The sequence below is a fragment of the Mus caroli genome, chromosome 8 (assembly GCF_900094665.2).
Source record: "Mus caroli chromosome 8, CAROLI_EIJ_v1.1, whole genome shotgun sequence".
Classification (NCBI taxonomy): domain Eukaryota; kingdom Metazoa; phylum Chordata; class Mammalia; order Rodentia; family Muridae; genus Mus; species Mus caroli.
The window spans coordinates 101485153-101512521 of record NC_034577.1 but is presented as its reverse complement, the minus strand read 5'-3'; the positions used below and the strand labels follow the sequence as shown (position 1 = coordinate 101512521).

The 27369-nt window shown below is 44.8% G+C and overlaps 1 protein-coding gene across 1 annotated transcript in view; it reads right to left on the bottom strand.

Moving 5' to 3' along the window:
- Positions 1–27369, bottom strand: part of Hydin (HYDIN axonemal central pair apparatus protein) — a 307836-nt gene that overhangs the window by 188166 nt on the left and 92301 nt on the right. The window contains exons 11-17 of the mRNA XM_021171126.1: positions 22240–22463; positions 16050–16117; positions 9982–10217; positions 7371–7471; positions 4850–4985; positions 2218–2382; positions 850–1002 (exon numbers count right to left, since the gene is read on the bottom strand). Coding sequence (XP_021026785.1) covers positions 850–1002; positions 2218–2382; positions 4850–4985; positions 7371–7471; positions 9982–10217; positions 16050–16117; positions 22240–22463 — 1083 coding nt within the window. The remainder of the gene's footprint in view (positions 1–849; positions 1003–2217; positions 2383–4849; positions 4986–7370; positions 7472–9981; positions 10218–16049; positions 16118–22239; positions 22464–27369) is intronic.

Here is a 27369-nt window from a genome sequence, read left to right as displayed (position 1 = left end):
TGGATCTCATGGAGGCATTTCCTCAAATGAAGCTCCTTTCTCTGTGATAACTCCAGCTGTATCAAGTTGATACAAAACTAGCCAGTACATATGTGGCTAGCAGATCTAAATCATACTCATGAGTTATGCAGGTCTGAGACAGACTCATTTTAACATGTATACTTTGCCTTGTTGTTTTCTTTAATTTCCATTTTTGGCATATAGTATCTTGTGTGATCCGTCCTTATAAGAATTATTTTATTTTTAATTTGCGTGTTTCTGTGTGTATGTGTATTCATGAGTGCAATTGCCTGTGGAGGCTAGAAGGGGGTGCTGGATCACTTGGAGCTGGAGTTAGCCATCCAATATAGGTACTGAGAACTGAGTTCAGCAAGGACTCTAAACTGTGTAACCGTCTCTCTGGCCTTGATACATCCTTATAAATTGCATTGAAATAGTCTCTGAAGAAAGGGGAGAACAAAATCAAACAAAACCAAACCACCAAATGAACCACCACCAACAACAACAAAAAGCAAACTAAGAAATGTATATCCAACAGGAATCAAAGAGACAATGTTCTTCAGAGGGCTTGGAGCTAACGTCTTCAGTGAGAGCTAAAGCTGGTTGCTTCTCAAACATCTTCCCAAATGAGATTATATGAACTGTATCTGCTTGCTTACCAAATATGTATATTGTGCTTCTTGGTTAACAAAAGGACTATAATAAAGAGAACTAAGGATGAAAGCCACACAGTTTCCTACTGCTTAGCCATGAGAATCTCTGCTCTGGCAACTCATTTTTAAACACATGTTGCTAAAAATAGGAACACTGGACACAAGCCAAAGCTGTGATAGCCCAGGACTTACTCACCATGCGAGCCCGAAATACTGCAGGGATGAAGGATTGGTTAGAGAGCTGGAGAATTCTGGAGGTGTCCTTCAGGACGTAGATATTGCCAAAGTCGATTTGAGTGGGATGTATGAAGATCACGGGGCCTTCTCCAATACTTTGTATGTTACATGCCTGCGTTCCACAAGAGGAAGAACAAAGGATCAGGTGAGGGTGCTGGTATGAGCTCACATCCCTTCCCGCTGGTTCTCTGTGGTCCGAGGGACACAGAGAGGAACACATGTGGTCAGACCTGTTTGTCTAGCCTGGCACGCCTCCCTGGGGTGATCAACTTCCCTGGGCTAGCCCAGGGTCACAGAGTAGAGAAAATCAGATCCTGGGAGCTGTCTGTCCCATTCAGCCATCTGTTCTCGAGAACACCCGAAGTTATGTGTTGCTGTATGTGTCTGAATTTAATACACAGCTTTTCCATTCCGGTAATGGCTGACAGGCAAAGCTACCACACAGGTTGGTGGCTGAAATCCACACTTTGAACTGCACAGGCCCTTTTCTTTCCTAAAGCACTAGCTGCCTTCTTCAACCAATAGTATGTGTGCAGGGCGTGAAGGAGGGTGGTCACAGTGAGCCATGCGGGAGATGCTGGCCTGCTGTTGATCACCTATAGCATCTTACACAGAAGTGGTCAAAGCAAACACTGAGCTCATCGTGCTCCGTAGCTGATCAGAATCCACTCAACGGACACTAACCAGCTTCTAAGGAAACTGAATGCCCAGGAAAACAAACTTCATTAAGACTTAAGATTTATCAGTTCAGCCTAAGCAGCAGTTTTCAGTGGTTTTCCCCTACCTTGCCTGGAGAGACTCTTAACAGCTCCAGTAGGTAAACTTGGGTGACTGTTTATGTAGTTGCTCTACAGGAGAAGATCTGGGGAACAGCCCGTTGGTGACCGAGTGATGGCCAAGCTTAGCTTTGCTCTAGGAGCAAACTAGGAGCTTGTTAGCAACAACTAGGAGCTTGTTGAACATACAGATATGCTGACCGTGGAGAGGCACCAACCATGTATACATGTGTTGTGTTTGTGTGTGCGTGTGCATGTGTGTGTGTGCATGTGTGTGCACGAATATGAAATATGCATATGAAAATAGTGCTACTCAAGTTAGGCTTAAGAACAATCCCTTTCTATACTACCTTACAAGTTCTGGATGCATCTGCATGCAGTTTCCCCAGGTAATATGACACACGTGTTTTACTTCTGCAGAATGAAAACATAAAGCCTTGTAACTGTAGAAACCAAAGGATATATGATGACGACACACCCCTCCAAGGAAGAAGCTAAAAGCCTCTACGGTAGGGAGCATGTGACCTTGACGATTCTGAAAACTGACTCACCAGAGGGGCTTCCTGGCTCCCGAAGACCGAGATGTAAACTATGGATCGATGTGCACCAGTGACCTGCGTCTCCAAGGCTAGTGGTATGCTCACAGTGCTGTGGGGGGAGATGACCCCACAGGGGGAGGGGCTGGAGAGCAGCACAGGGGGTGAATTCTCATACAGCTGCAGAGAGACAAACCAGGGGAGGCAAGCCATGCTTAGAGGAGAACAAACGCCATAATGGTTTATCTTGAAGCAAGTGTTGTTCAGAGTCCATGGAGAGTTATTAGGAATATCTCATCATTTAGAGAAGCCTATGGGACAAAGACCTTGATTCAGCCAATAGGACATTAGGTTAAGTGGAGTGTGGGGGGAAAAAAAATCCCAGGCTCCTAGAAGAGTGGGATGCAGGGAGTGAGCACAGCAGGCATTCAGGACAATCACCATTCATGGCCAAGGTCTACAGCTGGGTCCTTGGTGCCTTCATGCTTCATTTCCCACTGCCTTTGACCTCTGCACTCCATTAACCCAGGTCACGCCACCAGCACTTTCTGAGCATGTGGTCCCCGCCCCACCTGCAGTCCTTTACTCTTGTGATCCCCTTCTTAGCCTGCTGTTCTTGACCTGCCACAGACACTTTTTTCTTGATTTTGCTCTACTTAGCTCCACCCCCACCCCCGGAAAGCTTCTTGGGGTGGCTTGCTCCGAGGGCATCCAGTGAAGTCCTTTTCTACTGCATGTGACCACCTGCATGCCCGATGGATAGATTTTGGAGCCTGGCTTCTCCTTTTTCCAAGTTCACTTTCTGGCCCAAAGCTGACACTGTAGGTCGGGGTAATTCTGAAAACCTTCCTGAGGGACTTCCTGTGCCAGCAGCAAGGCACAGCCTATGGCTTTCACCCTTCTGGAACATCCCTACCCTTTCTGCATCTGGCCTGGCCTAACATAGCTTCACAACGCTCTATCATTCTATATCACTCTTTGGCTGAGCCCCCTGGAGCCTGAGACAAAAGGGAAAAGTCTATAATGTGACCTTTTATCCAGATACTGATATTTTGTCCACTATAGTTTTTAAAAATTATTTTAATATCTTAGAACATGTGGTGAAAAAATACTAAGTATCTTGATGCAAGCTTCCCCTTCAATACTTCACCCAAGGCAGGTTCCCAGCTCCCATTCGTTGAACATACTTCCCCTATCCCTGGATGGAGGCTCTGCTCTGAGTTCTTGAGATGACCGTGCACATCGTAGGGCCCCCTCTTCTGCTCCTGAGTATGTGTTAGATGTGTTCTGTAGCTTGGTTCCCGATTTCTGCTTATGTCAAGAGAAGCCCACATAATAATTTCAACTTCCTCTCCTTTGTAATATCCCTTTGGCTAGTGAGAGGTGGCCATCTGGTCCTGGCTTAGCCTTCTTTGTTCATTTTAAACACCTGAGTTGGCTCTTCTCAAGACTTAGGTTTGGAGATGACATGGGCCACATTTTGGTTACTCCAAACATACTGGCCCCCTCCCTTCCAAGTTTTCATTACAAAAGATGACAAGAGCTGAAGAGAAGAGTCTGGTCATGTTTTGACCAGTGGTTACCATCTTCCTTTGGCTGTATTTCTCAGATGCAGCCCAAATCTTTATTCTGTGTCCCTGCAAAACACTTGACTTGGGACCAAATAAGCCTCTGTAGTGGTTTGAATGATGTTTCCCGTCAGCTCGGGTATGAGAACATTTGGTCCCTAGTTGGTTGTGCTATTGTAGGATGTGCAACCTTGCTTGAAGAAGTACACAACTGAGGGGTTGTAGCCCCTCTCCACTCCAGTTTGCCCTCTCTGCTATCTGCATGTTGAAATGTACTCAACTAACTTCTTGCTACATTTGATTGTTGCCACGCCTTCCTGTCATGATGGGCCCCTAACCTATTTCTTCATAAGCTCTTCTGTGTCACATCTTATCATAGCAACAGGAAAGTAACTAAACATCCAAATTACTCCTTACCTCTACCCCACCCCCATGAGTTTATATTGTAGTCTATACTCACAGACCCAAAGTTGAAGCCCAAATGCATTCTTTGTAAATCATATGTCATTAGTGACCTTCCATTGCTCTATATAAATATTTCTGAATTTTCTGCACATGTGACCTGTTAGGTCCCCCACATAGCCAGGTGTAGTGATGTGTGGAAGGGGTGTATTTCATGGGAATTAAGACACAGTCTCTCTTTCTGTGTAACCTCTAGATTTCTGGTCCAAAGGGTCCATTTATAAACATTTCATCATCGTATCTTGGTGATGCTGTTCAACTCTGGCCATGGGTACAAGTGAGATCTCCCAGCTCATTTCCCAAGCATGCTTAATTCACAGGCAATTATCTGCAGGTGCACTTCTGCATGTTGGTTTAATTGACACTTTCTCTTCTTTATCAAGGACAATTTCCTTGGGAAATTAACAATCGTTTACACCTGCAGCCGCTCGGTCACACAGACAGCAATCCAGCTGTGGCTCTCTAAGCATGCACCCCACTCGTCTGAGGGCTAAAACTAAGAAGCACAGGAGGTCATGGGCCCAGGGCCACCACAGCTTCTCAGAGGGATGCCTCTTTTTTACTGAGGGAGTCCACAGGAAGAGAGGTCAACATGGAAGAAGGACAGGGTAACCCACCTGAGGCAGGACCTTATAGCATCCAGGAAGGTCATCATGATTGACAAGCTGGATGGTCTTCTCATATGGGTACTTCAGGAAGCAGCGCCCAAAGTCCACCTCTGTAGTCACCAACTGGAGCTTGGGTACCACACACCTGCTCGAAGGAGCCCATTAAACAGTTCAAAATGGAGAGCTTGCTACATCCCAAAGGGCAGAGTGCTAAGCTAAATGCATCCATAACTGTTACATAGTGGGTTTTCTCTTATAATAAGAGGGGGCACCCTGGGGAACAAGTAACTGTTTCTACCCTTCTGTCCTGTTATCTCTCTCTTTTAGCCCCCATTTACCATTAATTAATCAGAAAGAACTAGAGGTAGACTTCCTTAAATAGCTGCCTGTGCTGTGTAGCGACAACCCTTCCCATTGATTCTTTTCACTGTGTTCTTCCTTTGTGAAGGGCCCCATAGCTAAGTTCTTTAGGGTAGTGGGTCTGCGTCTGTGTCAAATCGAGCCAAGGCCAACTGCACAGAAGCTTAACTGGCTGTACTGCTTGGGTGGGCTAGAAAGCCCCCAAGGTCAAAGCTTGGATCATTTAAATAACAATAACAATTCTAATTCTTGTGCAGAGTTGTTGTCTCCTGCAGCTGCGTGTAGCCCTGTCGGTGGCTTGGGTTCTATGCCACCTCTCTGCTCTCAGTGTCTCACCCGCTCTATGCCCCTCACAGTCCTGGCATGCAGCACAAAGAGGAAGAGAACTTCTTTTTTTTTTTTTTTTTTTTAATTCTGTGGAGTCCAGTTTAATGCTGACCTCACAAAGTCCAGCCTATGTCCCTTTGAGTCACCTGCTTTCTGTCTCACATCTCACCCCCTAGGGAGAAAAGTGAAAGTCATTCAGGAGGTTGGATGACATTGTTTAGTTACTCTTAGGGTGGCAGCCAGGAGGGTGTAAGTGCACAGCCAAAGGGGATGAGCCTGGGGCGAGGGCGCGGCAAGTCACTGCTGGCTTTCTGAGTGGGTACTGTTGGGCACAAGTTCTAAGAGACGCTCTTCTGGTGGGAGTCAGCAAGCAGTTCCCACAGACGACATAGGACATGATAACAAAAGGATCTCCCTTTAACCCTATGTCTGTTTCTGACCAGGGATGAATGCTTATTTTTAGTTGGCATGGAAGTTGCCAGTTGACCCAAATGACTTCCTCAAAGCTATTCCTTTGCTCCCCAAGCCCGCGTGGCCAAGGTAGTGGACAATGTTTTACAGGGGTCATAGAAAACCTTAGCAGGAAACTCATGGCCCCTTTAGGCATTATTATTATTACTATTATTTACAATTCAGAATAGCTGCAGGGAGAGGAGGCTGAAGAGAACCAGAAAGAGCCAGTATAGAAATCAAGCGCAAGATCAAAGCCAAAGCAAAAAGCAGAGCCCACAAAGGTACAGACTGAACCAAAGAGCCTTTCCTCTTTTCAGCAAGACAAAGTTGGATTGTAGTGACATTTAAGCAGGCTGAGGCAGCAAGAGTTCTAGTTCCTTCCAGGTTGATATCTGTCTACATTCAAGCGTCCAACACAAGGTTGTTATCCCCGCCCCCCCCCAATCAGCATGTCTATATCCTCTTTAAGGTGTGTCTTTCTAAGACTCATAAGACCTAACTCCCAGATAATGATGCACCAGCTCTGCCATGCCCTTTCTGTCCACAGCCATCTGCTTCCATGCAGTTCTGAAGCCTGTCTGCTGTGGAAAGTATGCAGCTCCTCTTTAAACCTAACTTCAGGGATCCTGACTGACTCACTGAAAAAGAGGGAGAAGCTGGGTGCCTGGGAGATGGAGCTGTAGATAAAGTGCTTGCTCTGCAAGCGTGAAGAGCTGAGTTAGGATCTCCTGTACTCGGATAAAAGCTTCAAGTGTCGGGGCAGAGACAAGTGGATTCCGGATGCTCCAGCGGCAGCTACTCTAGGGAAAACAGTGAGCTCTGGGTTCAGTGAGAGGCCCTGCCTCAAGAATGAGGTGGAGATTGACGAGGAAAGAACACACAGGATCAATCTCTGATCTCTACATGTGCACACTGGAGTGGGCGCCTCCCTACACTCATGTGCACACACATACATGTACAGCACACAGAGTGAAGATGATGAGTTTATATGATTAGAGACTGACAGCAGCACCTTTTCCTACCTGACCTTGATATAGATCACATTAAAAAAAAACCTCAAAATAAAACTTAGCAACTCGTTACCTACCTGATGAATCCTTTCAATTCCTTTACTTTGAAAGGCTCATCAGAGAGCAGTATGGGGCACACATAAAGCCTTTTGGTCCTTGGTATCTCGGCCAGAGGTCCTTTATAAACATTCCCTGTTCTAAAACTTTGCTCTTTGCACCCCTGATTCCATTTCCCATCCCCAGGAAGGCAAGAGGAATCCAGTACTCAGGTTTAGCAGGCCAATTGCCTTGTGTGTGTGGGGGGGGGGCGGGGGGGGGCAGCCTGACCTGGGCCCATGGGGAAGGGAGGACACTGGCAGAGAAGAACAGATGTATGCTACCTGGCTGTAATTAAGAGTGCCAGCACTTCTTCTCCGATGCCCTCCACGTCTACCACCAGCGCCAGCTCGTATTTCTGCACGGTGTTGGAACACAAGGTCACCTGGGAAGAAAAAGGTGACACATTGCTGTTCTGAAAGGCTAGCTTTCTGCATGGGGGAGCCGGGAGCCAGGGGAGAACACTTGTGTCAGCACCAGTGTGGCTTCTTAAGTGGCCTGTTTCATTAGATGGATGGTGGTTCACACTGAACACATTACACGATGGGTTCAGGGCATGGTGGATGCTTTCGTATGCTGGGTTAGAGACTCAGTGTTAGCATTATAGGCTGACTCATTTCTGGGGTGACATTTCTCATGGGGACTACATACCTATTACACAAAGGAGAGGATGACCACAGATGGTGAGAGACTTCAAACATATCAGACAGACTTTAATTATTGCTGTTTAAATTGTTCCTTATGCTACTGGGGGCTAACTAAATGACTGAACTTCAATATAATGGAAGAAACAGTATAGTGAATTTTCTCTTATATCAAAGGGAAATGAAAATAACTATGTATACTTTAGAAACTTGCAGGGGCAATCTGTTTTTCAAACTAAAAATTTGCCTCCCCTTTCCATTTTTAGCAGAAAAATAGGAAGGTCCAAAGCCAGGTCCACCCGAGGACAATCTCTCCCCAGAACACTCTCCCCTATGTTTGTATTTACTGCTGTGAAACTTTGTCTTTAGGCCCTCTGAAAGCCTCGTTACAACTTTTAATTGCTTCAAAATGTTTTCGACTGGAAACGATACTTGTTAGTTTGGAAAACAGCTTCTGGCATGGGCGAAGGGTTTTCTGTCTATAAATTATGTATTGGGTACTAATTAAAATCTTGTTGGTTGCAGAGGGAATTGCTGCATGCAAATTTGAGTCCACACAGACCTGGCTGAAAGTGCAGATCAGGAGGGAAAGCTGAAGCTCGGAGGAGGTTTTTTGCCAAAAATACAGAAAAAAAATTAAAAGGAAGGCATTGATTTGGAAAGGGAAATTGTCTGGCTCAGAGAGAAGCAGAGGTGCCGGCGCCGGCATAGTTGAGCCCCTTTGTTTATGCATTGGGATGGAGGTAGGAAGAGAGCTAAGGGGGTCCGGCAGTAGGCCGGTGGGGAGACACTGTCTTTCCACACTCCTGTGGTATCTCCAGGGGTAAAAGGACAGATAGATCGTAGGGAGGTTGAGGACCAAGTGAAAAATAAAGCCACCAGAGCTGAGCTTCTTCCAGGGAAAGTCAGTTAGCCATCTCTAGAGAGAATGTAACAACAGAGCGAGTTTCTCTAGACCCCTGGAGAAGCCCTTGGGATGGCTGAACATTCCAGGAAAAGGAGAGTTGAAATGAATAGATTTGAGGTGAGATATTGAAAAGCATCTCAAACAAACCTGGGGATGAGACAGTGACTGGATTGAATAAATATTCAATGATAATATCTACAGAATTAGCCATTCTAGCTGTGAGGTCTTTCCTTCCCAGAAACCACTTGGATTTAGCAGCTTTCCCTTTTGCAAGATCCTGGTGTCTGGAGAAGCAAAGGTGAAGAGAGAAGACTGAAGCCTTTCTCGGTTAACTATGAAGTAACCCTGGTGGGGGCACCACCACTATGGCCACCGTACTGTTCTGATTTCAGACCAAGTAGGGTGCTGGGCACCCTTCGTATCTCTCTTCCCGTGGACTTAAATACAAAGCTCTAGTGGAAAGGCACATGGCACTCACATTTGCCAGGATCCAGATTTATACTGCAAACCTGATTGGCCTAGCTGTCAGCTTGGCATAAGGCCGGATGTGTATGGCTGTGGAGGACCTGAATCTGAAGCCAGACTCTGAGTTCTTCCACTCTTCTATTAGAGTCAGTGGGTGTATTGTCGGTACTAGAAATAACTAGAAGCCCCAGCTCCTATGAAGATACTGGTTCTGCATTCATGTTAGACCCAGTGGATATCCATTTAACAGGGGTGTGACTGGTCTGGTGAGAACAAGGTTATTCTAAAGACACTTGGGATCTCCTTTTGGCTATTAGATTAGTGAAACAATAGTCCCCAAGATACTGGAGTCCCTCTCCCCATCAGCTCCTGGAATCTCAAGCTGGAGAAAGAGAAGGCTCTTTTTGCCTGGAAAGAGGTCTTAACTGGTTCCAACAATTGGTCAGACTACCTCTGAGGAGAGGCTAGGGCTGAGATCGTGATGATGAGTGGGGCCATATCCAGGCCAGAAGCAAATCTCATGCCAGGACCCCAAGAGGACTGGGGAGTGGGAGCCACTGGATATCTTTGTTCCTCTTTCCATGGAAATTTGTCTCTCTACTCGGCTAATTGAGGACTGTCTTGCTAGAATTGGCTGAACACTGCCTCCAACCTTAGCGATTCCAGTAACCTGAGCAGTATGAATTTCTTTGCCCAACCTATTTGCATCTAGTTCTGTGATCTCAGAGGCTTATTCCCTACATGGCCCAGTTTTGCGTGTGATTTCCCCATGGCATTCCCTATCACTGTCCTTGGACAGAAACCCCTAGGTGACATATCAGTGGCTATCTGAACGGTGGTGGGTATTCGGCTGTGTATGCTGACAGCTGCACACCTTACCTTGATGGCAGTAAAGCCCTGGGCACGGATGGTGCCACTGTTGGGAGAGATGGTGAATTCTTTGGGTTTTGTGGTGGGTATTTCTGTATTAATCCAGGACCATTGCTTGCTGTCTGACTCCTGAGAGTAACTTGGGATGCTACTCATGCCTTCGCCATCGCCACGGACACGCAGTTTGAAGGTCATGGGGACCAAAGATGTATTATTGAGGGAACACATCAAGGTATGGGGAAATCCTGGAAGATAAAATTTGAGGTGAGAAAGGCTTCTTTCCCCCAGTAGCCTCCCTTGATCAACAAGTCCTAAGGCAATGACTTAGGATTGTGTATATAATTCATTACTATGTCTCATTACTTTCTAACTTGTCTTAAGTAAGTAAATAAGTATGTATGTATATGTATGTATGTGTATGCATGTGCATGCACGTGTATGTGTTTTATTTATTTATTTATTTATTTATTTAATGTGGGGGGTGTATGTGTACAGGTCGGAGATCAATATCAGGTGTCTTCCTCTATACACTTTAGTTTTTTGATTCAGGATCTTTCACTGAGCCTGGGGTTTCCTGGTTGGGGGAAACTGGATATGCAGCAAAACTCAAGGATCCCTGTCTCTCCCTCTCCAAATTTGGTATCTTAAGTATGCCCCACTGCATCCAGATAGTTCACGTGGGTTCCGGTCGATCAATCTCAGGTTCCATTGCCCTCCTGGCACTTCAGTGTCTCAGCCTCATCCCTAGGCCCTCTTTAAAACTATGTTTAATGTATATACAAATTAGGGTTTCACTGTGACATCTTTATTTTCACAGATGTGAGTCATTCCCTCTGCTTATATCTATTCCCTGTTAGCTCCTTAAATTCCCCAGTAATACACCAACACATACACTTCATGCATTCATGACTTAACTAAAGTATTTATCATGCATTTAGTCGTGCAGGTTAAACAGCAAGATAAAACAAGGCCCTCGGTTGTCACCCGGGCCCATCTAAAGAAGCAGCCTTGACTGTTCATTATTGTAAGTTGTCTTGTAGAAGTGTATTTTGCCTTTAATCTCTGTGTCAAACACAGATTTTTAAAATGTAGAATTGTACTAGTCCTGTCTGCCAGTGTGTGAAAGGAAAAGGCTGCTGTTTGATCCAGAGCTGTGCCAAGAGGTGACAAAATTCGTACTGTTCCTTTCTGAGAACCATGCTCTCGGGGATGTTGACATAGGATGTGATAATAGCCCCTCTCAGGAAAGACTTGGTGATCTGAGTTAGATCCAGCCAGAGAAGAAGACTAGTGCACCACCCCAGAGTCCTGTGTCAGGGTATATCTAGCCCCACTGGCTTCCATTTGGTGAGACTCACATTCCTTTTGTAAGAGATGTAGGTCTCCTTTGCTGGGAAAGCAATAAATAGACTTTTGGCTGGATTTCTTGGGTGGCTTTTAAGTTGCTGTCACTTTTAGATCAAGCATAACCACAGGGCAGTTGGCATGCTTCTTCTAGATGCAGCCTTGAGTTCTCTGCCTCAAACCACCTTCTCTTAGGAATCCCAGAGAAACGGGTGAAGCATCATCTTCACTGCCATGTAATTGCTATGTTGGACTCTTCAGATCTTGCCCAGTGATGACTCTGAAAAGTATACTTACCCTACATGTCCGTTAATTAGTTAGGTGGTCTACTAGAATAGGGTATTAAGAAAAGTGGATGTCACAGTCACACGGTCCTCCAAACACCTGCCCAGACCAATTCCCTTAGCCAGAAGTTTTTCACAGGATAAAACTTTTTAAAACTTACTCAAAACAGTTCTTCCTACTAGAGTCTGTGTTGCCCCATATCCTTCACAGAGCCTCAGCAGGGGTTGTTGGCTTGTTAAAGACTGAATGGTTGTTGGTGTGAATGCTATGCCTAGCCTCCTGCTCCCCAAACCCATTCCATCTCCAGTCTGTTCTATCCACAGTCCTACCTGAATGAAAGTATTTTACAGTGCTCAACATCCTTATTCTTTCCAGTTAGCATCTGTAGGTCAGTCTTAGGATAATTAATCAAAAGCAATTGGACAGAATGCCTAGGGAATCAGAGAGGTAACTTAGGCTTCTTCCTATATTCAAACGGTGATTTGAAGGAGAACGTTCTCAAAAGATTTAATTCTCCTTCAACATTTATATTTTTATCTGACCCCCAAAAGCCCATGAAGAAGTTCATTCTAAAAAACAAAACAAAACAAAACAAAACAAACAACAAAAAACACAGCACTTTCTTGGGGTTAAGATGGCTCAGTGGTTAAGATCACTGATTACTTTTGCAGAGGACCCAAGTTTGATTCCCAGCACCTACAAGGCAGCTCACAACCCTCTGTAACTCCAGGTCCAGGGGCTCTGATGCCCTCTTCTGGCCTTCACTGCACACTGTATGCACATGGTATGCTTACATACATGCAGGCAAAACACCTATACAAATAAAATAAAAACAAATAAAGGTGAATAAAGGTGTCTGTCTGTCTGTCTGTCTGTCTGTCTGTCTGTCTGTATCACTGTCACTAGAACTGGGATCCAGGGCCTCGAGCATGCTAAACAAGCACTCTACTACTGTGCAGAATCTTCACCCATAAGATCTCTTGAAGAATCAGGAAGCTGTAGGATCACAGGACACAGAAGCAGCAGCAGAGTCTTCAAAAACTTGATGTATGGGGAACACAATTTCACTACTAAACAATGGGCCCTCGTAATGAAGATACTACACCGATTCAGTAATGTGCGTGACCAATAATTAAATGACATTGGAGAGACTTCTGGGAGTTTGTCGGCAACTCTAGAACACAGACTCGAGAATCCCAGCGCTCCTAGTAAGCCAAGAATCTTCACAGAGCAGAGGGAAATACGTGGGTAGGTCACTTTGCAAATGAGGTGGTACTTCTGTAGTTATTCACAGAAAGCATTCAGAACACAGGAGCTCCATAATCTGCGGAAAGTCTATAGACCTAGATCATGTGCTTTATGCAGTATGATGCATGTGGGGGCCATCATAGAATGTTTTCTGAATAATTGAGATTCTCCTATCACCAGATACAAAGCAGCCGACAAACACATTACAAATAGGCCTTTGCCTGAAGAACTATGTTTCCCCACAGTAGGTGGGTTCATTCAACCTGAAGCAAGACAAACAGGAAACAGTGAAACGGACTGTGAAGAATGAGGATATGGAGTTAAACACTCACTTCTCAATCCGGGCTTTTCTTATTATCACCTAGATAGAAGGGCTAAATTAATTTCAAATCAAAGCAGATTAACCTACTAAATACACTTGTAATTCTCTTTCTCCAGAGAAACTCTATACTAAGGAATACGATTTGGTTACACAGGCTAGGACACAGGCTAGGACATAGGCTAGGACACAGAGAGATCACACATGCTGAGTTTCTTTTTGTAATCAGCCAAGGCCCAAATTTTGCCTCACTGGGGCAAGATCCCAGTTGAAAGCAGTTCTCCGAACAAATAGCAATTCTGTCAATATTGCATGTTTTTGACAAATCATTTGGCAGTCTCAAAGCTCCACTTCTGATTAACTACAGTAACTGCACCTCCGGGAAGGATTGCTGGGTTCAAGCACAGTACTGCACTCCATGGACCCAGCAGTGAAAAGCCACAAGAAACAAGGCAGAGAGATATTATTGCGACTGCTGCTGTTTCTGCTTCTGCTACTTCAGTTGACAATTTTTTATCAGTGGATAAATATAGACAGGGAGAAATGCCATGGGACAGATACCAGATGAGATGACAATACAGATGGAACATCCTTCAACCTGGAGCAAGGGAACCCAGGAGCTACACGGCCTCAGTTCAACCCCAAAGCATCTCTCTAAGGAGGCTGCTGTGCAGCCAGCTGGGCAAATCAGAATTTGCATTTAGATACAGTGCAGGTCTGGGAGTTTTGTGCACTGATAGAGGACTTGCCTGCTACGCACAAAGCCCTGGGTTTGATACCCAGCACTGTCAGAGAGCAAAACAAAATTGCCAACATGTCACCACTACGACCACGACCTCCAAATCCCAAGTACAAAGAGTACAGAATGTCTAGACAGTGACATGATGCATGAGTTTGCTAGTGCCACTGCTGGAAAAAGAACAACATCCATAGCTTTGCAGCTCTTAGTACCCAGGGCCTAGCTATTACTTTACATATCATTTAGAAACAGCACCAAAATGACCCTGCCACAGAAGAAGGGATCCTCTTGGCTATCTAGCTATTAGAAATGGCAAGCGACTTTGTAAACCTTCCTTCTCCCGGGTAGAGACCTAGTAGTACAGTATCCAATGTCTAAACTTACAATGGGGGAGTTGCTTAGTTGGTGTGTTAATTTGCATTCGATTGCTGTGGCAAACATCATGACCAAAAGCAATGTGGGGAGGACAGGGTTTATTTGACTTATACGTCCAGGTAATAGCCCATCATGGAAGGAAGTCGGGGCAGGAACTCAAGGGGGTATCTGGAGGCAGGCACTGAAGCAGAGAGCATGGTAGGATGCTTCTTACTGGTTTGCTCTCTATGGCTCACTCAGCCTGCTCTTTTATACACCCAGGGTCGTCTGCCTAGGGGATGGCACCACTGGGCTCTCCCATGCCAATAATTAACCAAGGAAAATTCCCCAGAGGCTTATCTACAGGCCAATCCGATGGGAACATTTTCTCAATTGAGGTTCCCTCTTCCAAGATGACCTCAACTTATGTCAAGTTAATATAAAACTAGTCAGAACACGTTGCAAGCATGAGGAACTGAGATTGACCCCTGCCTGGCACTTCATGAAAAGACAGGTGCGTGTACTTGTAATCCCAAGTGCTGGGGAGACAGGGTCAGGAGGGTCCCTGGATGTCTTAGAGTTTTATTGCTGTGGAGACACTATGACCATAGCAACTCTTACAAAGGAAAACATTCAATTGGGGCTGGTTTATAGCTCAGAGTTTTAGTTCATTATCATCATGGCGGGAAGCATGGTGGCATGCAGGCAGGCATGGTGCTGGAGAAGAAGCTAAGAATTCTATGTCTGGATCCACAGGCAGTAGGAAGAGAATATGATCCACTAGGCTTGGATTGAGCTTCCAAGACCTCAAAGCCTACTCCTTGGAGACAAACTTCCTCCAACAAAGCCATACCTACTATAACAAGGCTATGCCTCCTAATAGTGCCACTTCCTATGGACCATGCATTCAAACACACGAGTCTATATGTGGGCCATTCCTATTATCAGGATAGATTTATAGAGACAGGTTGAAGAGAGAACAAGCTAGACACAAGTGAAGATAGAACGAGCCAGAGAATGAGAAGAAACCAGAAGATTACCACACTGGGGCTGACTGGTCAGCAGCCTAGTCTAATTGGTGAGCTCCAGGCCAGTAGAAGAGACAGTCTAGTCTCAAGGAGGAAGATGGTATTTCTAGGGTTGACATTCAAGATTGTCCTACAGATTCTGTTGCAGGATATTTGATCATGTCATGAACCCCAAGATCGTGTTACTTACTGGAAAAAAAAAACCAACCCTGTTTCTAGTTGTGGTGTGGCTCAGCCCTTAGCACACACCTTTAATTCCTCTGGCTGGAATACAGACACACCCTTAATACAGTCCTTTAATCCAAAACAATGAAGGTAAAGTTAAATTTGTAGAAAGAAGCACCCATGTTTAAAAGTGATGCCTAATTGAGAAGCAGACAAAGTGATGAATCAGAGAAAGATTAGACAAAGTAGGAAAGCTACTTAAGAGAGCAGTGTGGGGGGGGGGAGGGAGGGAGGAAGAGAGGGAGGGGGGAGAGGAGTTTGAGCCAGAACAGCTGAGTTGAACAACTCTGAAGCCAGAGTTCAGAAAGAGCTAGAAAGGGTAGGCTTATTCATCAGTAAGTCCCTGAGGCAGACAACATTCTAGGCCCAGGCCTAGATTAGATTGTAAAGAGGCTAGAAGCTTCCGGAACTAGGCCTAGGTTAGCAGACAGAGGCAGTAAGCCTTGGAGACGACATTTACATCAGGCAAATAAAATATACAATTACAAGATCCCACATGTACACACACACACAGAACAAAGAAAAAGTTACTCACCATAGGAAACATCCCCAAAGTTCAGAGCAGGGATATTAAAATGGAACGTAGGTCCAATTACACAGCCTCTGAAAGTCAGACACAAATTGGGGAAATGTAATGATCAGAACCGGGAAGGGAATATATATACACAATAAGCAAACTTTGGTATGAGGTCAATGGCAGAGTCTAAGAAGCCGTGATAGGAAAAGCCATCACAGTAGCCATTACAATCATTTTTCAGAGTGTGTGTGGTATATCTCAGTGGGCACAGGGCCTGTGTGCAAGCGTTTGCATGGGGGCATGGAACCCTAGCCCCTTTATAAAAGCTGAGCAAGCATGGGGGTCTCCTGTAATACCAGCACTCAGGAGGCAGAGACAGGGAGTCTCTGGGGCATGATGTCTAGCTGGACTAACCAGAGCAGGTGAGCTTCAGGTTCAGTGAGGGACCCTGACTTATCAAATAAAGCAGAGAGTAATTGAGAAACACACCGACTGTCTCAATGGGCCTCCACATACATGTGTTCATGTGTGTTCACACACATGTGGACATGAAGGCATATACATGTGCACTACACACTCATGCACAAAAAAGGTTTCCAGGTGGCAAACTCTAGGGTTTAGGAAATGACTGTGGTTAGTGTGTATAACCTTGTCCTTACCAGTGACCAGGGAATAGGCAGCCAGTTCACCAAGCTAGTGCTACAAAATGTAGTTAACCTTGATGAGTCATATACTCTGAACTCAACTCCTTGAGAAACAACAATCGGGAGAGATGGCTCAGTGAGTAAGAGCATGTACTGACGGCTCTTGCAGAGGACTGGAATCTCGCTCCCAGCGAGCACCCACATACGGTGGCTCACACTGCCTGTAACTTCAGGCCCAGGGAATCAGATGCCTTCTTATGACTTCTGGGCACCTACACTCATGTGTGCACGGGTCCTCCATCCCATATATACATAATTAAAGGTAAAATAAATAATTAAGAAATAAATAAAATGTGCATTGGTTCTTTGGCAATGTCTTCCCTGTGAGCTAGCTAGCTTTCAGAGTGTTGGAAAGTGCTTCACAGGCTGCTAGGGAAGAAGAATTATCAGTCTTCTTACTCAGCAGTGAACCCTGTTTAAAAAAAAAAAACAAAAACCTAACCTGACAGGCAAGATATGCTCACTGGTACAGTAGCGGCATGACTGTTAGGGAGGCAACCAGTGAGTCTTTGGTTGGATTTTAAGCTAGTTCCATAGGAGAAAATTCATACCTGGTAGTGTAACTTCATTTTAAAAAAATGCCATGGTTGGAGAGATCATAGGCAATAGGTAAGAACCAGTTACTGTGGTTTTACTCAATAGAGACGTCATCAAACTACCTCCTAAATATTTGTACTTATACCCATAGATCAGTGCTGCCACCAACATTGGCCAGAGAGAAGGGACAGCCTGAAGAAGCTATAAAAGCTTGGGAAATGGATTCCTTTCTGGGGCTTCTAGAAAGACCCATAGATCTACCATCACCTTTAATTTGGCTCCATTAACACCGGTGTGGAGCTTCTAGTCTATTGATCTCCAAAATAATAATTTTAGGTCTCTATATTGTTTTAATCTACTAAATTTGTGGTCATCGTTTACCACAGCCAAAGAACACTTCTATGGCAGGCCTTCTGTTTGCTGGCTAGGCAGTAATCACTGTTCTCCATAATCAATATCTTTTAAAGTAATAGTAAAGGTAAGGGCTGAATGTTCCATACACAGAGACCTGCTATGTCACATGCACCATGCTGGAAGCTTAGTAACACTGGTGGCTGCTGGAGAAGTGGCTCTGCCAGGCTGAGGCTCCTGTGGAGAAGTAGAGGGTGACCACGGCCAAGAATCATTGTGACAAGCTGCAAGTCTAAACTCTCGTGACTCCATGTCATGCTGATGATTTGAGATGATTTCCAAAAGCCTGTCTGGTACCTGGCAGTCCGTGAGGATTCAGCTGAGAATGAAGCCAAAGAGGCTGACAACTTAGCGACGTGAGTTGGAAGAGATAGTTTTGGGGGCCAGAGGAACAAGTAGACCAGAAAGTATATGAAATGAACAGGGATAAAAGGAAGAAGGAAAAGAGCACGGGAAACTGCATAAGGTCGTTTAATCAGTGCAGAAGCTGAAAGGCACGGAGATAAATCACATGCAATCAAAGGCTCTGGTCACCGAGAGAACAGTCACTAAATGATGCCACCTGGACTTGGATGTGGTCATGTGAATTCTAACAGGATATTACCGGGCCATCCAGCAAAGCGATAACCTGCTAATGGGATCATTTCAAAGACTCAGACTGATTGGATTAGCATGCAAGTGAGAGGCAATTTAAAGTGCCAAGCACATCTGTGCAATAGTTAAAACTTTATAAAATTACATATGCCAGAAGAGAAAGAGGGGAGAGAGAGAGAGAGAGAGAGAGAGAGAGAGAGAGAGAGAGAGAGAGAGAGAGAGAGAGAGAACAAGATTGCTCGTGGGATATGATTGAAAGTCACATTGATTTCATATCATAGTTTATTCAATCATTTAAAATACTGTGTCATGTAATTAAAAGATCACTAGGGACAGCAAACATCTATTTGTTCTTTTATAACGTATACCAGCCCCAAATACGTGGGATCCAGGGCAGGGCACCTAAAAATAAAAGAATAAGAAAAATTCTAGAATTCACACTATTAACTTCATAGGTATTTCTTGAGACAGGGACCCCAAGAAAAGTTTATCCCTCCAAATAATATGTGAAGTCATAATAATAACAACACAGGGCTGGAAACATGACCTTATGTGTATTATTTTCATATAACTAGACACTTTTATATTGGCTGCAGTGTCTTACATTTCTATCTGTATTCAATTGTGTTCCGGTTGCCGTGACACAGTATCTGTATGAAAGGTAACTTAAGAAAGGGAAGGGTTCTTTTGGTTCACAGTTTAAGGGCGCGGCCCACCATGGTGAGGAAGGCATGGCAGCAGGGACATGAGGCCTCTGGTCACGTGACATCTGCAGTTAGGGATCTTTCTCCTTCTCACTCAGTCTGAGATCCCAGCCCAGTTAGATTAGGTCTTCTCACCCAAATAGACGCAGTCTAGAAACTCTACCACAGACAAGTCCAGAGGTTTGCCTCCTAGGTAGTTCTAGGTCCTGTCAAGTTGACAGGCAATACTGACCATCACACCATCATCAATACGTGTCTACTCTGATTGCTCCAAATCCTTACCAGTGTTCATTTTGCATTTTGCTGCCTAGGGCCAACTACAGGATGGCATGGTAGACTTTCTTGATATACACCTCCTGAACCATGATATTGCTCAGACCTCTATCCTTTTGAGATAAGTGTCTTAAAAGCTCAGTCTAGTTCTAAATGTCATTATTTATCTTCTTCTTAATGCATTGTCTCTGTATATGTTAGTTAGAAGTCCCTTATGAGATACGTGAATTGCAAATACAATCTCCCACTCAGCTTGGTTAGTACACTTTGAAGCACAAATCTTCTTACCTTTTGACAAAGTCTACTTTATGTCTTTGCCTTTGCTTGCTCTGTGCTTAGGTGTCTCGTCTGAGACACCACTGTCTAATCCAAAGCCATGCATATTTCTATGTGTGCTTGCTGTGAACAGTCTCATAGCACTGGCCTTACGTTCGGGCCGCTGATTTAAGTTGAGGAAATTTCTGTGCATGAGTCAGCCCTTGATCTCGTTTCATTTTGAAGTCATGGAGGACTGATGGGCTTTGGCAAATGCCTTTCGGTATATGCTCAGATAACTCTTCAGATTTCCCTTTTATTCTGTGATATTGCATGGCCCTAACGTTCTGTCACACTGGCTTATTTTCCTAGGTGATCCAGCCTTGACTTTCTGGGGTAAAACCCATCTGATCCTGGTGTTTAATCCTTTTACAGGTTGGTTTGGTGGTTTATTGTTAAGGATTATTGCTATCTATATTCGAAAGGCTCTCCTCTGTCTTAAGCCCACAACAGAGTAGATCTGTAAGCACCTGCGGCACAGTTTTGTGTGGAAGCAGGGTGGTTTCCGGATGTGGTTCAAGGGTATGATTCTTGACAACACATAAGGATATCAAGAAGTCAGAAAGTTTGACCCAAATACTTGGGAGAGTTGACCTGCTGAGGGAGATACAGGACTCTCAAGGGACCAGAGGAGCAGCTTGGCATGCGGTGCGAGATGTGAGTTACTAGGGACACAAGAAATGGGCAGATTGCTCATTCTGTGGGGAGGTGTCGTGTCCCCACCCCGCCACACCTCATACGGTACAGATGCTGAAGGATGTGAATCAGTCTCCGCATCCTCTGGGGGACTCTGCGCTTTCAACTATTTGGGAAGCAACTCTAATTTTTAATAGTTTTTTAAAGATAGGGTCTCATGGAGCCCAGGTTAACCTTAAACTTGCCATGTAGCGTAAGATGATCTTGAACTCTAACCCCCCTGCCTCTGCCTCCCAAGTGCTGGGATGACAGACGTGCAACACCATGCCTGAATGGATTTTTAAATATTATAACAAACATGGATGTTTGAGGGGAAAATTATAGATGTCTTGAGTGTGTTTCAGGTAAGCCTTGAGATTTTAAGAAAATCCTAATTATGGTGGGGTAAGTCCCTAGGCATGGTATGAGGTACTCATTTGCCCTCCTAAGTTATTAGTGACTTTCTGCAACCACCACCACCACCACCAACAACAACAACAACTGAACAGTAAATGATGTTCATTTCTATCCTTGGAAGGGTGGGCCTTAGCAATGGTTGTTTTTTAACAAGGGCTTCTGCCTTTAGCTGTAGATGGCATGTCTACTTTGTGTCTTTTTCCCTATATCTATGCCTAATCTTCATTTCTAATCTACTTCTAGTGGATTACACTCCACCCCTATGACCTCATCTTAATTACCTACTTAAGGGTCTCATCTCCAAGGACAGTAACATTCCAAGATGCTAAGACTCAGTATCTGAAAGTCTGCGGACACAGCCTAGGCAATAGCAGCAGTTCTTGAGATGAGTTTGAGAAAAACCAAAAGCCTTTGAGCTGATCTTGAGAGTCTAAATTTCTAGTAGATACGAGATCAATACTTTTTTATTTCTTTAAAGACAAAACAAAACTAAACAAAACAAAACCATCATGCCTTTCCTTGCTGTGCCATCCCAGGCTCCAAGAGACACATCAGTTTGTAGAAGGATGGGACCTGTTATCAGTAACCATAAAAGAGACTTTCATGTATTTAAAGAACCTCTTGCGGCTGGCATCCAGAGTCAGGGTGATATGTTTTGAAGATGTGATTTTTCTATTTGGGAGAAATGGTCTTTTTAAGCAGCAGTGGTCAATATTATCCTGATGGGTTGTAAAAACAGATTTTTTTTTTCAAAATCCATGAACAAATTCTATTAGTAACTATCAGTTGCCACAAACAGTGGGGAAAGCCCTCAAAAGACTTCTATCATAAAAGCTTTAAGTGTCTATTCTTGGCAAACAGACTAATAAGTGGTCACCTTTGCAGTGTTTGAGGGCATTGTAAATAAGGCTGTTTATAGAATTTTCATATGATAAAAACAAATGACACAAGTTCAGAGAAACTGAAAATAGACAAAGCTCATTTTCTCCAAACAGCTTAACACATAGGGTGAGGTCTACACAATGTGCCCAATATCATCTGGTCTCAGAAGCCCGAAGGGTCTGGCCTGATTAGCCACTTGGATAGGAAACCCCAGAGAGTAACTCGGAGTCAGTATTTAAGCCAGTGGTTCCCAGCCTTCCTAACGCTGTGGCCTTTTAATAAATACTCATGTCGTGGTGACCCCCCCCACCATAAAATTATTTCATTGCTACTTTATAAGTATAATTTTGCTACTGTTATGAATTGTGATGTAAATATTTGGTATGCAGGATACCTGGTATGCCACCCTCAAAGGGGTCCTGACCCACAGGTTGAGAACCACTGATTGAAGTCCTTCTTTGATAGGCTACAATTTATAGGAAAACCAGATGTCAACATAGCATATTTGCATCCATATTACAAGGACATCCAATATGGAAAGAAACACTGGTGGGCATTTAAAACATTCTACTGTGCGGAAAGGTTCATATCAACAGACAGCTGTGAACATCTAAGATACGATCTACCTTTTGAGGCTCTAGAAGGCAGAAGGGAAAACACCAGTCAGTTTCTACCTTAGTTACGAGTGTACCGTACCTAATGGTCATTTTCACGGGCTCTGGGGACCCGTTGACATCGATCAGGAACTCTTCTTCGAAGTACCCCAGGATGGTAGAACTGAAGGAGATTTGGACAGCTTGGACCCCACTCGGTTCAATGATGCCTTCTTTAGGGTTGAAGACAAAGCAGGCCCCCAAGGCTGAAGTTGGGGGGATGACGTTAAAGAGGGCGTCGATGCTGCCCTTGTTGGACAGGATTGCCTGCGTTGGGCAAAGTCAAACACGGTCAGGTCAAGGGAACTGCGGTCAGTTTCCCTGTAAATACATGATGTATTACTCAGCGTCAGGGAAAATCGAGGGAATTATGACCACCGGAAACTCTTGGGAGATCTGAATTGTCTGATGTTCTAAATGCTTGAAGACTGGACTCCTAAGCTGCAAGGTCATTTTATGCTTTTGGTGTTTGCTTTAAGATTAAGCTAGTTGGGGCTGGAGTGATGGCTCAGAGGCTTAGGGTGCATACCGTTCTTGCAGAGGACCCCAGTTCCGTTCATGGAACCCATGTTGGGTGGCTCCTGACTACATGAACTCCAGCTCTACTGACCTCACAAGCACCTGCACTCACATGCACCCCCCCCACACATATACATAGCTAAAAATTAAAAACTCTTTAAATTAGTCATTTGAATTATACTTATACCACTAAGAGACTGGCTGTAGTTATGTTTATGAATGAGGACTCAGACTATCTTTTAAATATTCTCTATAGAGTAACCACAAAAGGGCAGACAATTCTCTCACGTGCATGAGGAACCTGAGATTAAGTGTGGCCGTGAAAGAAGAAAGCAAGTCAGGGTGGGGCAGCACCAACTGCCTCAGCCTGCACCTGTCACGGGGCTTGGAGACTGCATGTCACATGTCACCAAGGACTCTGGATGATGAGGGTACACTCTGGGGGGCTGCGAGAATTCATCCTCCTGGGATGTGCTCATCTCTAACACCACTGGATGACGGGCTGCCTGGGGATTCGTAGGCAAACAGTCCTTTTAGCACAGGTGTTCTATTCCTGTAAGCTAACGCCCTGGTACCATGCTAGTGCACATATCTGAGTGCACCGTAGCTCTGAGTATGCATGTGAGGAGCTCACGCCTGGCATGCAGAGTCCTCCACAGCTGGCCTGCATTTGCTGTTCCCACCCACACCGCCCCATTTGTGTGCATGAACCTGCACTACAGTCATGCTGTTCTATTCTGCCTGCAAAGACATTGTTCTTTATTCCTTGACAATTCTGCCTTTTTACACCTAGAAGGGTGACTAGCTTCCTCCCCTGATTTATAGGAATATCCCTTAATCTACACCCAAGACACTGGAGGTTAGTTAAAGCGAGTTAGTTATCATGGAGACCGGTCATGATTTTATCTATGGATGGAGACTCTTAGAATACCCCTTAAATGTTCTCCATAAGCAAGCAAAGAGGTGCATGTGCACGAGGAGGCTTAGGTTAAGTGGAAACTGAGAAGCGTCCAAAGACATCCAGAAACTTAGTAGGAAAAATGTGAGGCACCCAAGAGAATGCCACAGTGAGGAATTCCAGAACATGCTGGATACCAAGGAAGGAGTCCCATAAACGTGAAATGTGGACAGAGGTCAGCAGAAGGGGCAGAGGAAATGAGTCTGGGGTCTTATGTATAACCAGAGGTCGCCCTGACCTTGAAGAGAGTGACTGTGATGGGGTGTGGCTACAGAACCCAGAGGACAGATGTCCAGGGAGGGAGAGGTGGAGATGAGGTATGGTTGGTTATCTCCTGCTTTGGGATAAGTGCTGAAGGGCTTGGATGGGGATGGCAGGAGGAGGGGGCTGTCTCAGAGTTGGGGAGAGTGTCTGTAGTAATGTGAACCCAGCACCCTGTCCAGAGGAAGCCCCTACCACACCACATGGTTCCTATTGTCTTATCAGGACAGTGCTTTAGGTGGCCAAGGAGATCAGCTGTGGTTAGAGGTCGAGGAGACTAAGCTCGGAGGCTCAGGCTGCTCTGGACAGAAAGCTGTGTCCTCTGCAGAGGAACACAGCGCTTCTGCCAACCGCAGATAACCAGTGCACCAAAACAAAACCATAAATAAGGTTGCTCACTGCCTGGCTCACCGTTTTATGTCTATTTCCAAACTTCCCTGTTCTAAGGTTCCCGGTAGTCCAAATTGTGCTCCCATCTTTTTCTCTTTTAAAGAGACCGCATAGAAAAATGATTATTTTTGGACTCAGGAGCCACGCAGCCTGGATTCAAAACCTAGATTTGCATTCAACTTCCTAGCTAAGCAATTTTAGACAAACTCTTTAATTGCTCTAGGCCCCAACTTCCCCATCTGCCCTCTTCCACTTCCTGTATTGTTAGGAGAGTAAATGTATTAATTCGTGTAATTGTAAAAACCTGGCAACAGAGTTTACAAATGAAAGATACACTCGCATCTCTATAGCCCAGCACTGTGGGCACAGAATTTAACTGCATTCAAAGAGGAGCTCAGGTATGCTAGTGGTAACTTGTAGGCTACTCTGTTGTTGTTGTTTTAAATATTTTTATTGATTCTTGGAAATGTTCATGCACATATACAATATACCTTGATTATATAAACAACCCTGAAAGCAGAGGTTCTCAACCTGTGGGTCGCCTTTTCGGGAATCTAACAACCTTTTCACGGGAGTCTACTAAGACCATTAAAAAATACAGATATTTATATTATGATTCACAACAGTAGCAAAATTACAGTTACTAAATAGCAAGAAAAATAATTGTATGGGTAGGGGAGTCACCATGTAACACATGGAACTGTATTCAAGGGTCGCAGCACTAGGAAGGTTGAGGACCTAAGGCATTCATAGCCCTTTTTTGTTCTCTCTAGACACAAGCACAAATCCCTTTTGTTTATTCCTTTTATTATTTGGGTAACATGGCTATCTTTCCCAGGTTTTCTGAACAGTGACACTCTCTCTCTCTCTCTCTCTCTCTCTCTCTCTCTCTCTCTGTGTGTGTGTGTGTGTGTGTATTTTCCTGTGGGTATGTACCTGTATATGCAGATGCATGCATGTCTATGTGCCTGTGCATGTGGAGGCCAGAGGTCACATCCAGTGCCTTCCTTGATTAATCTCCACCATATTCTTAGGCTCAGAGTCTCTCACTAAGCCTGGCACTCACTGATTTACCAAGACTAGCTGGCTTGCCCTGGGATCTTTCTGTCTCCATCTCCCTAGCACTAGGACTACAGGGAAGTGCCATCATGCCCAGAGTTTTACATGGGTTCTAGGGGATCTGACCTCAGTTCTTCATGCTTGCACAGCAAGCACTTTACTGACAGAGGCATCTCCCAGCCTGTCCCTCTACCTTGGAGAATATGATATCATTCTCTTACTCCTGACAAAGAAACATCTATTTGGGAATACTGAATCCAGCCAATATTTGGGACATGGTCCTGAGGCTCTTACCCCTGAGGTCCAACCCTTGGGAGAGGGGATCACTTGTAATAGATTTTGACCTCCTGTTGGTTTGCCCCTGGATTGCACTGGAGAATTCTGCATTCTCTTGGGATTATAGTTTTTTTCCTTATGCATCTGCTGAGCTCAGCAGTGACTAAGGTCAGTAGCTAGTCATTCAAATTTCTCAAGGAGGTAATATAATAAATTAAGAGGTGCAGTGGAGCATCAGCATTGAAGATTCAGCATTGAAGATGCCGAGAGTGCAAAATCTCCCCGTAGACGAGCCTCACCACCCCCCTCTGCTGCTTTCACCTTTGTCCAATCTGATACCTCACCTCACTGCACACTTTGGCTGGCTGGGGTTTGCTCTGCAGTTAAAATCTGGGCATGCCTAGTCAGTTGCTAAGAGAAAAAAATTATTATTATTATATGCAGGGAAACCATCTCCCTTTTGCATCAGAACTAAATGTCTCTTCCTGGCGTGGCATCCATAAAGATCAATCTGTAAGGTGTAAGGAGAATTCACGTGGGATAAATTACACAAGCAACATCAATGAATAAGATGTCATTTTTCCCCCTCAAGACCGCACAACATAGAATAATGTAGACGTTAGCTGTGTATGTAGCTTTTCATGTTTTAATATTACTCAGGCGGTGTGCCTTTGTAGATCATTGATCCTGATGTTAACATCTGTGTGCCTTTGTTTTGCCTCATTCGGCTCGGTTACCCCGGTGAGTGTGGGAAGGAGATGCCCTGTCTCCACGTCAATGTAGGCACTTCTCCTTGTAGATGGGATCGACTTGGTGTGGAAAGATGGGTTGCTGGGAACCACAGGACTCAAAGACCAGTAAAACACCCCCAATTCCCAGAGAGTGTGATGCTCTCAAGCCGAGTGACTTGGCCAAGTTTCTTACACCTATGGCCCCTCAGGGTTGCCACCCATTCCTTCTATACTGCTGTCATGACTAGATTCTCTGTCCACCCTTGTAGACCCATACAGGTAATAGACCGTGAGGGTAACATGCTATCTGTAAGGCCATCTCCTATAAAAGCCTCATGCATTTCTTAGAGCTTTCTCCTTCAGCCAGCATGCTACAGGGGAGGCGTCAGGCTTGCAGCCCTGTGCTAGAAGTGACTGCTGTGGCTCCAGCACTCTGCGCTGGAGGAGAGTGTCTGCTGAGCCTCCACTCCATGCTTTTGCTATCATTAACCTAAGTAGGAGAATCTTCTCTAAGCCCCAGCTTACTCGGCCAGAAGTGGGAGGAGCAACTGTCCCTGCTCCATAGGCTTTCTGCAAGGACTGAGTAGAGACTATAGCCAAAGTACCAGCACTTTACCAACGATCCCTGAGGGTAGTCAAAGTANCAGCACTTTATCAACGATCCCTGAGGGTAGTCAAAGTAGCAGCACTTTACCAACGATCCCTGAGGGTAGTCAAAGTAGCAGCACTTTATCAACGATCCCTGAGGGTAGTCAAAGTAGCAGCACTTTACCAACGATCCCTGAGGGCAATACTGTAGAAGAACTGATCATGTGCACCTGGTATTTCTCATGACAGAAGGATAATAAATCTTACCTTTCACAGTTCTGTAAGGATTGTAAATTAAATACACACACACACACACACAAAGTCCCAGAGCCTGACAGCTACTTATCACTTATTAAATAACTGCTTGCATTACCTCGCTAAGATACAAACA